The sequence below is a fragment of the Lichenostomus cassidix genome, chromosome 22, assembly GCF_008360975.1.
Source record: "Lichenostomus cassidix isolate B80296 chromosome 22, HeHo_3.0, whole genome shotgun sequence".
NCBI lineage: Eukaryota > Metazoa > Chordata > Aves > Passeriformes > Meliphagidae > Lichenostomus > Lichenostomus cassidix.
The window spans coordinates 5,179,716-5,189,909 of NC_139502.1; the positions used below are offsets into that span (position 1 = coordinate 5,179,716).

General features: G+C 59.3%; 1 protein-coding gene across 7 annotated transcripts; it reads left to right on the forward strand.

The window, feature by feature from the left end:
- The first annotated feature begins 800 nt into the window (after positions 1-800).
- On the forward strand, positions 801-8,288 carry CYP21A2 (cytochrome P450 family 21 subfamily A member 2). 7 transcript variants are annotated; one of them, XM_085080551.1, is made up of 10 exons: positions 813-1,064; positions 1,368-1,457; positions 2,062-2,213; positions 2,665-2,760; positions 3,037-3,144; positions 4,120-4,206; positions 4,556-4,741; positions 5,554-5,714; positions 6,847-6,950; positions 7,573-8,288. In XM_085080551.1, exons 1-10 carry the CDS (start codon positions 878-880, stop codon positions 7,818-7,820), a joined length of 1,419 nt encoding a protein of 472 aa, XP_084936677.1. In that variant the 5' UTR covers positions 813-877; the 3' UTR covers positions 7,821-8,288. The 7 variants fall into 7 exon arrangements, with proteins under 7 accessions (XP_084936671.1, XP_084936675.1, XP_084936676.1 ...); XM_085080547.1 differs by having other exon boundaries at positions 809-1,457; positions 4,105-4,206; XM_085080548.1 differs by lacking the exon at positions 4,556-4,741 and having other exon boundaries at positions 808-1,457.
- The last annotated feature ends 1,906 nt before the right edge of the window (positions 8,289-10,194 follow it).

The following is a 10,194-nucleotide window of genomic DNA, read 5'->3' on the forward strand; positions in this document are numbered from 1 at the left end:
ATTGGTCAGTCAGAAACCTCCCCCTAGGCCTGATTGGCCAGGTCTGCACCGTCCAAGTCTTGGGACACTGTTTTTAATAACATCCAAACCTTATCTTTATTTATAAAACACAAAAGGATTTCTCATGGGAAAGACCTGTGCTAGCCACAGCACTTAAGCATACCCAGGAAGGCTGAGGGTATTGGGATGGAGGACATCCAGGGGACAGGATTTGAGTGGTGGGGCATCCCCAGGGTGGGTGCTACTGGGGAAATTTCAGTCAGGGGGCACCCACAGGGGGTTCAGGGGGTCCCCAAGGGGGAGGAATGAGTGGGGCCACTTGGGGAGTTGATGGGTTCAGGGGTGAACCCCCATAATTGCAGGTGAAGCCTCGAAGTGGCAAGGCTTAAAATGACCGCTTTATGGGGTGGTGTTTGAGGGGCGGGACCTACCTAAGGGGCCGCAGTTATAGTGGTGGGGGTCACCTGGGGGCAGGGATTAGGGATTTGCTTTATGGGAGGAGTCAATGCATCAGCGGGGGTGGATTCTCAAGGCAGGGCCTTTTTATAGAGGATGAGGGGCTTTCTGCAGGGGCGGGGTCAGGGTTCCCCTTTATACAGGCTGAGCGACCAGTGAGGGGTGGGACTTAATGACAAACGAGAATTCCAGATCCCCCATTTAAGGGCCGAGCCTCAAGGGGCGAGGTTTTAAGGGACCTCCTTTATGGGGCGGGGCTTGGGCCCACTTTTATGGTGGCACAGGGCGGGGGGAATGGCGGGGGCCTGGGGGACAAGGGAGTGAGCCGCCTGCGAGGGGCAGGATTTAAGGGGTGGAGCTCCACGGGGCGTGGTTTCGTGATTCCCCAATATAGGGGCTCTCCGGACGCCCACCGTGGGCCATGGCGTGTGTGGCGCTGCTGCTGTGTCTATTACTGCTGTTGCCGCTGGCGCTGCTGCTGCGGCGGGGCGATGGGCACGGCCCGCGCTTGGGGGCGCTGCACCTGCTGCACCCGCAGGGGGCGCTGCACCTTAGCCGCCTCGCGCGGCGGCGCGGACCCGTGCTACGCCTGCGCCTGGGGGGGCGCGGTGAGTGGGGGGGCTCCCCGGAACGGACCCCTACCCAACCTCCCCCAAACCTGCCCTGGGACCCAAAATCTCCCCCAAACCTTCCTCTTCCCTGTCCTTGGGGACTCTCCGAACTCCCAAACCTGCCCTTTACCCCTGCTGTGTGTACCCCCCAAACTCCAGACCTCTCCTCACACCCCCCAAACCTTCCCTGGGACCCCAAACCCCCGATGCTACCCCCAAAATCCCACCCCAGGACTCGTCCTTTGGTTTGGGAACCACCCCCAGTTTCCCCCTACCCCCAGCCCCTTCTCTTCCCTCCAGACGTGCTGGTGCTGAGCTCAGTGGGGACCATACGTGAGGCGCTGGTTCGGCACTGGGGGGACTGGCTGGGGCGCCCCACCAGTTATCTGGGTATGGGGGGCAGGGGAGGCCAGGTGGGCTCTAGGGGGGGCGGGAGGTGTTGGAGGGGTTCCTGTGGTGTTTGGGGAGCCGCTGTGGGAGCTGGCAGTGTCCCTGTGAGGTTTGGGGGGGTCACTGTGGAGTGTGTGCAGGGAAGCCCTATGGGGGATTTGAAGGGAGTCACTATGGAGTTTGTGAAGTTCTCTGTGGGGCTTAGGGGGTCTCTAGGGGCTTGGGGAAGGGGCTGTGGGATGGTGAGTCCCTATAGGGTTTGAAAGGGTCCCTATGAGATTGGGGGGGTTGTTATGGGATTTGGAAGGGGCTCCCCTATGGGGTTGGGGACACAGGTGCTGGGAGGGGGTGGGACAGTTCTGGAGGGGTGGGTTGTCTTTAGGGGCTAGGGCAGTCTCTGGGGGTCTCTGCCCCACCAGACATGCCCTTCAACCCCCATGGTCCCTGGTGGGAATAGGGGGGGGTCCTGTGGAGGATGTGGCTGTGATAATGAAGGAGGCTTTATCAGGGGCCCTGAAGAACACGCCTGGTGTGATGGAGGTGGGTCCCTATAGAGTCTGGGGGGGGTCTCTGGGGGTCCCTGACCCTCTCTGCCCAACACCAGGGTCGATAGTGTCACAGGGGGGCCAGGACCTGGCACTGGGAGGCCCCTGCCCCAGCTGGCGGCAGCAGCGGGGAGCAGCACGGGGGGCACTGGCACGGGCTGGGGGGCATCTCGGGCCCCTCCTTTGGCTGCAGGGCCAGGAGTTGTGTGAGGTGAGACCCTGAAACCAACTTCTCCCCAACCCGCTCCCCCTGCAACACTGACACCCCCAAAACTGATCCTCCTTGCATTACAAAACAGGTCCCCACACAATACTGACCAGCAAAACCCTGCCCCATGCACCCCAAAACTGGTATTTTAAACTTCCTTTCACCCAAACCCCACCCATGCACCTTAACCATGCCCCCTGCATCTGAAAACTGCTCCCCCCAACCCCCCTGCATCCCAAACCTGATCCCCAAACACTGCACCCATGCCACACTCCCTGTCCCTCAAAACTGACCCCACCCAAACCCCACCCTCTGCCTCCCAAAAGGGCATTATCCCTGTGAGTCCCCAGATCTCCCTTAGAGCTCTCCACTTCTCCCCTGCAACCCCCTAAACCACCCTTAGAGTACCCTCTTGTTTCCCCCAGGGCTCCCCTTAACCTCTGTTTTCCCCCAGGAGCTGCGTTCCCATGCGGGGGCCCCCCTGGACCCTTTTGAGGTGTTCACCTTCCATACCTGCAGCACCATTGCACGCCTCCTCTTCGGGGACCTGGTGGGAATTTGGGGGGACCCCAGTATGGAGACAGGAGTTTGGGGGAGTACCCCGGTTTCTACAGTGGCCCAGGGGTTTGGGGGTGACCCAGGAGTTTGTGGAGGGGACACCCAGGTGTGTGGGGGGACTGAGCAATTTGCGGGGGGGGGTGGCAGGGGTTTCGGAGCACAAAGGAGTTTGAGGGGATACAAGTGTCTGAAACTGTGGTGGGAGTGTTCTGGGGTGATCCAGAGGGAACTCGAGTAATGGACAGTACCGAGGTGTGTCCTCCCCCAGGTGCCCCCCACAGGGGAGCTCCGGGCCTTCTCCCACTGCCTGGGGGAGTTGCTGCAGGTCTGGGGGCGCAGCAGTGTACGGGCTCTTGACCTGCTGCCTCCACTGCGGGTAAGCATGGTGGGGCCTCTGGGGGGCCTATGGGGCCATGGCCTTCTTGCTGCATGAGGGTCTATGGAACCTGGGGCTATAGAGCCCTGTGGGGGTAATGAGGGAACTATGGGGGGCTGCTGGGGGGCTATAGGGCCCTGGGAAGGGCTATGAGGCTCAGGGGGGCTATGGGGCTGGGGAGGGCTATGGGGCTTGGGGGCTTATATGGGGTTGGGAGGGAGATTATATGGTCTGTATGTGGCTGGGGAAGGGTATGTGGGGCTGACCGGGGGCTTATAGGGTACATATGGGGCTTGGGTGGTCTCTATGGGTCTGGGAAGGGGCTGTGTAACCCTAGGAGGGGATTTATAGGGTCTCTGTGGGACTGGACATGGGTTATAGTGCCTATATGGGGCTAGGGGGAGTGTTACAGGGTCTATATGGTGTTAGGGAGCTCTATGGGCCTAGGAGGGGCAGTTTTGGGGGCTCTGTAGGGTCGGGGTGTCTACATGGGGTAAAGTATCTCTGTGAAGCTGAGGGTGCCTATGGGACATCGGAAGGGTCTGTATGGTCAAAGAGGGCACCTACAGGGTCAGTATGGCCATGGGGAGGCAGCCATAGGCTTTCTCTGGGGCTGAGGAGATTTCTTGGGCACCTCTGTGTCGCTGTTGAGCAGCTAGCAGAGTAAGGAAGTCAGTTCTCAGTGGCAAGAAGGAAAAGGCCTTTATTGTTTTGATTTCATCATATATATAGAGTTTTCAAAAGTCACCCAGATTGGTCAGTCAAAAACCTCCCCCTAGGCCTGATTGGCCAGGTCTGCACCGTCCAAGTCTTGGGACACTGTTTTTAATAACATCCAAACCTTATCTTTATTTATAAAACACAAAAGGATTTCTCATGGGAAAGACCTGTGCTAGCCACACCTCTGGGGGAGGGGCTCTTTGAGGTCAAGGGTTCCTTGGAGGTTGGGGGTCCCTACAGAGTCCCTATGCCCAGGCCCTGCCCAACCCAGGATTGAGAAAGCTGCTGCAGCTCGTCCAGCACCGTGACGCCTTTGTGGAGGCCCAGATCCGGCGGCACCAGGTGCAGAGTCCTGGGGGGCAGCCAGGGGCCAGGAGGGGTCTGGTGGCAACAGAGGGTCAGGGGAGACCCAGGTGTTTAGAAGATACCTGAGGGTCTGGAGGGACCCAGGTGCTGGGGGGAAACCAGGAGTTTGGGGGGTACCAAGGGGCTGGGGGGACCCACATATTTTGGGGGGACCCAAGGGGATGGGAGGACCTGAGGGGCTGGGAGGGATGCGGGGTTGGGGAGATATGAGGGCAAGGGGAGGAAGCAGCGGTTTGGGTGGACTCAGGGGTTTGGAAGGGACTCCCATGTTTGGGGGCAACCTGGCATCAGGGGAACCCTCCAATATGTGTCATTCCTTCACCAGGAGTGCCCCTCCCCTCCCCCCAACACAGTTTTGGGCGTGCTGCTGGGGCGTGATCCCGGGGTGCAGGGGGGCCCGCTGAGCCCTCCCCGGCTGCACATGGCACTGGTCGACCTGTTCATTGGGGGCACCGAGACCACAGCGGCTGCACTAGCCTGGGCTGTGGCCTTCTTGCTGCACCGCCCTGAGGTGACACACATGTCCCTCCATGTTGTCCATGCAGCACTGGAGGGTCCTGTATGTCCCCAGAGGTCCCATGTTCTATATGTCCCCCATGTTCCATTCTCCATGGACTTCCTACTTCTCTGGCCCCAGATGACATGTGTGGCATCATGTGTCTCCATGTGTGTCCCTGGGGTCCTGTGTCCCACCTGTGTCCTACATGTGCCCCGTGTCCTCCTCCCCATGGCTGGCACCATCCCCCTGCACCACCCTGAGGTGCCACAGGCATGTCACAGCCATGTCCAAGTCCCCACACATGTTTCTGGAAAGGTCTCATGTCCCTGCATGTGTTCCCCAGGGGGGTCCCATGTCCCCCATCCATGTCCCATGCATCCCCTGTGGCCACCAATGACCTCACCCTGCCCTGAGGTGCCACATGGATGTAACAGACACATCAGGGCTGTGTCTGTGTCCCCACGTGTCTCGGTTTGGGTTTTCCATGGAGAGGTGGCTCAGGGTGTGCGGACAGAGGGTCCCAAGAGACAGGTCTGGGGGCTCAGGGGTGTCCCAAAGAAGGAGGGAGGGGCAGGTCTGGGGCAGGAGGGGGATTAGGGTCCCAGGGCAGGTTTGGGGGTTTGGAATAATCGGGGGGCTCATGGGGATCCCCAAGGGAGAGGGCCAGGTTTGGGGTCCCAGGGTCAAGTTTGTGAGTTTGGGAGGGTCTGGGGTTCTGGGGGGGGTCCCTCTGTCATCCCATTCCCACTGTGTGCTCCCTGGGATGCAACCCCTCCCCTGATACCCCATGACAGATATGACACACCTGTGCCCCACCCGTGCAGCTGCAGGTACGTCTGCAGGCAGAGCTGGCGGGGGCACAAGGCCCCCCTGGGCCAGGGGACATAGGGCGCTTGCCCCTCCTCCAGGCCACCATCAGCGAGACCCTGCGGCTGCGGCCCCCTGCGCCCCTGGGGCTGCCCCACTGCGCCCTGCGCCATACCAGGTACTGAGACAGACCAGTACAGGCCATTGTGGGGGAGGGATGCTAGGAGGAACCCCTATGGACCAGTCTGGACCAGTACAGGTGAGGGGGAACTGAGAGCAACCACTACAGAGCCGCAGGGACTAGTTGGTATCATCAGTAGGGTCCAGGAGAATGCAGCAGAGTCCATTAGATGCCAGTGAGTGTCACTAAGACCCATCAGGTCCCAGTATGGCCCTACAAAGACCCCAATAGACCAGTAGGTGGCAGTAAATCCCAGAAGACCCCAACAGACCAGTACAGCCCAGTAAATCCCTGTAGGACCCAGTAGGCCTCAACAGACCCCAGTAAATCCCAGTAAGACCCATCAGGTCCCAGTAGACCCCAACAGATCCCCAGTAGGGCCCAGGACATCTCACTAGGCCCCAACAGGTCCTGGAATGACCCCAGTAGACCCTAATAGACACCCAGTAGATCCCAGTAAACCCCATGATAGCCCCAGCAGGCCCCAGCAGAGCCCAGAAGATCCTAGCATGAGGTCCCAGTAAGTCCCACTGTGGCCCCACTAAGCCCTAATAGACATCCAGTAGCCCTCAGAAAAGCTCAGTATGGCTGTAGCTGTTCCCGGTAGACCCAAGTATGGCTCCGGTAGACCCAAGTATGGCTCCAGTAGATGTCAGCAGGCACCCAGTAGGTACCAGAGAGCCCCAGTATGGCCCTAGTAGGACTCCAGCAGATCCCAGCATGGCTCCAATAAACACTAATCAACACCCAGTAGGTCATAGCAGATCCCAGTGTGGCACCAGTAGATCCCACCCAGTATGCCGGTAGACCCTCACTACATTCTAGTAGGTCACAGTGTGGCTCTAGTAGATCCCAGTATGGCATCAGTAAAACCCCAACAGGCACCCAGTAGATACCAGACAACCCCAGAGAGCCCCAGTATGGCCCCAGCAGACTCCAACTCAATAACTCCCAGTAGTACCTACCAGATCCCAGTATGAACCCTGCAGATCCAAATAGACATCCAGTAGTACCCAGTAGCTCCCGGAGTGCCCCTGTATGGCCTCAGTATGTCCTGGTATGGCCTCTGTAGCTCTCAGTAGTCCTCAGCAGACCCCAGTCCATCTCAGTGTCCCCTATCCCCTTCCAGTCTTGGGGGGCTACCTGTGGTGGCCGGCACTGTCCTGGTCCCCAACCTGCTGGCAGCCCAACAGGACCCTGACATCTGGCAGCATCCCGAGGCCTTCCTGCCTGGTATGCGGGTACTCCTGCACCCTGTCGGTCCCCCCATAACCCCTGGGGTCACCCCCAAATCCTGGTGTCTCCTCAAGCATCAAATGGTGGGTTCCCCCTATTGTGGGGTTTCCCCTGATGCTTGGGTGTCCTGGGAACACTTTGGTGTTATGGATGCCCCCCCCCCAATGCCTGAGTCACCCCAAACCCACACCCCCTCCCCCAAACCTGAGGTTTTCCCCCCCTATTGGTCCCCCTCCACCTCCTGAGCACCCCAAACATCTGGTTACCCCCCAAAACCTGTTGGTCTCTCTGTTCCTCCCCTCCTATTCCCCTCCCCCCAAAACCCCTGGGAGCCCCCTCGGGTGTGTGAACTCTCCCCAAACATGTGGATCCCCTCCGACGCCCTGGGGTCACCCCGAACCTCAGGGTCCCCCCAAGCTCCTGGGTCTCAAGCCCAAGCCCCAGACCCCTATGTCTCCCTTCTGAACTCCAGGGTGCAACCTGAAACCCCCGGGTTCCCTCCAAACTTGCGGGTTCACCCCAAAATCCTGGATCCCCCCATCGCCCCGGCTCCCCCCGAAAGCCTGTGGGTCCCCCTATCCCCGTGGAACCCCCTCAAACCTGACCCGTCGACCCCCAGAGCGGTTCCTGGCCCCGGGCGCCCCCTCGCGGTCGCTGCTGCCGTTCGGCTGCGGGGCGCGATCGTGCCCGGGGGAGGGGCTGGCGCGGGCCGAGCTCTTCGTGTTCCTGGGGCTGATCCTGCGAGAATTCCGTCTGGAGCCGGGCCCGGAGGGACTGCCAGGGCTGAAAGGGTCGCCGGGCACCGTGCTGCGCTGCCCCCCCTTTCGCCTGCGCATGGTGCCCTGCCAGCCTCTGGGCTCACTGTGACTTTGGCCTGACTCCACCTGACCACTTTATTACTTTTCCTGAACACTCTGTGACTCACGTGACTCTTTCTGACTCTTCCTGAATATACTTGACTTCAGCTGACCCTGTCTGACCTTTCCTGAACACACCTGACACTGTGTGTGACACTGCCTGAACCTAGCTGACCTTGAACCCCTGACTGACCCCACTTGACCTCGGCCTGACCCCTGCCAGCCCTATGCCTCACCTGGACAATGGCTATGACCCCGGCTGTGACCCCACCTAACCCCATCTGACCCTGCTTGAACCCTGCATGACTCCATCCCAAACTAACTTGACCCTTACTAACCACGCCTGACTCCACCTGATCCTACCTGTCCCTGCCTGACCCCTGGGTGCCTGGGTCTCCCCCCGAGGCCAGGGTCAATGCGGGGAAGGGGGGTGGAGGGCATTTACCTCCTCCCAATAAAATTTATACTTTTGACCCCATCCCGGAAGTCCCGGCTCTTCCACGGACGCCCCAAAACCTCGGGAACCCCCGAAGCCGAGCCCCGCCCCTACCGTGACTGGCCACACTCGGCACCCGCCACAGCCGCAACCCTCGGGACAGCACTGGGGGATTCCGATCTGGGCGATCTCCACCTCCCCCCTCCGCAAAGCCCTTCCGGAGGGGACTGGACTCCAGGCTGGGGTCGCAGCCCTGCGAGACACGGCGCGGCCTGTTCGTCTGTGCCGCGCGGAGCGCTGGGCGGGCCGGCAACGGATGAGTCATCAGTGGAACGCACTCTGATTGGCTGGCTGCCGTGGAAGGCGCCGGATTCTGCTGGTCTGCCCGGCAACAGATGACTTACAGCACGAAGCGCCCTGATTGGCCAAGGCCCGGTGTGCCTGGCACCCGATACTTCTGATTAGCTTAGAGCTGTCGAGGGCGGGAGGGGAGTCGAGCGCCGTCCGCAGAGCAATCCTCCGAGGGAGAAGGATGCGAGGAGCGGAGAATTGGTGAAGGTTGGAGGGGAGAGTGCCCACCCCGAACCACCATATCAAGGAGCAGGAGGCGAGGAGCGCTCCTCCCGACGCGACCACCCGAGGGACAGAGCAGCAAGGAGGGGAAGGGATACGCCCGGCCCCCGAGCCTTATGTCCAAATGTGGACAACGGCAAGGGAGGGGTAGGCAAGGAAAGGGAAGGGTTGGTCGGTGAGGAAAGGCAAGGGAGGGGTAGGCAATACAAGGGGCCAGCAATACAAGGCAAAGCAAGGGAGGGGTAGGTAAGGCAAGGAAAGGGAAGGGTAAGAAAGGCTAGGCAAGGGAGGGTTAGAAAAGGCAAATCAACAGAGGGGAAGGCAAGGTCAGGGAAGACAAGACAAGGGAAGAGTAGGCAAGACAAGGCAAGGGAGGGGTGGTAAAGGCAATGCAAGGAAAGGAAGGGGCAGACAAGGAAAAGAAAGGCAAGAGGAGGGGAGGCAGCAGAAAGCAATGTAAGGCAAGGAAATTGAGGGGTAGGCCAGGCAAGGCAGTGCAAGGAAACGGAGGGGTTGACAAACGGAGGTCAGGTGGAGGTAAGCAAGACAATGCAAGTCAAGACAGGGGAGGGCAAGTCACAGCAATTCAAGACTGGGGTAGGAAGGAGAGAAAAGGCAAGCCAGGGAAAGGGCAGGCAGAGCAAGGCAAGGAATGGATAGGCAAGACAAGGGCAGGGTAGGCGATACAAGGTAAGGGATGGATAGGCGAAGCAAGGTAAGGCAAGGAAAGGGAATTAAGAGAGGACCAGGCAGAGAAAGTTAATGGAGGAGTAGGCAAAGCAAGGGAGGGACAGTAAAGGCAAGGCATGGTTGGGAAAGCAAGGAAAGGAGGGGGAGGTAAAGGCAAGGCAATGTATGGTGTGGTGGATTAACACCAGCTGAGAATTAAACTTCAAGTAAGCTGCTCCCCTTCCCCCCGCCCCTTCTGGTGAGGAAGGAAGGCAGAAACTATGGGCTGAGGTAATGATTTACTGAAAAGAAACAGGCATAGGATGAGAAAAGAATGGTAGCAGCAACAATATTAATAACAAAAGTAAACGAAAGAGAGGGGGATTTACACACAAGAAAGGGGCTCACCACCTCAACTCAGTTCTGTGTGGCTGCTGAGAAGAAGACAAGATGGTGGACATTCCTGTGGCTAGCGCCACGTGGCCCCCCTGAGACAAAGACATGATAGCAGCTGGCATTCCCCATTCCCGAGCCCAAGACAACAAAAACCAATGACAGATAAACACCCAAAAACTGGATTGTCTGTGCTGCATCGCCCACTTCTGGATCACTGGGCTTGGCTGTGTTTGGCTTCTCTCAGCTCAGCTTAGGCTTGGCTCCTTTCAACTTGATTTGGCTGCTGCTCCTTTACTCACAGCTGCTTCCA

Bases quoted from the DNA above. Each gene is read 5' to 3' on its own strand.
- CYP21A2 (XM_085080545.1), top strand. From the start codon at position 878: ATGGCGTGTGTGGCGCTGCTGCTGTGTCTATTACTGCTGTTGCCGCTG. The intron at 3,145-4,104 runs GTAAGCATGGTG...GGGTCCCTACAG, and splicing joins ACCTGCTGCCTCCACTGCGG to AGTCCCTATGCCCAGGCCCT. The intron at 4,207-4,555 runs GTGCAGAGTCCT...TTCCTTCACCAG, and splicing joins CCCAGATCCGGCGGCACCAG to GAGTGCCCCTCCCCTCCCCC.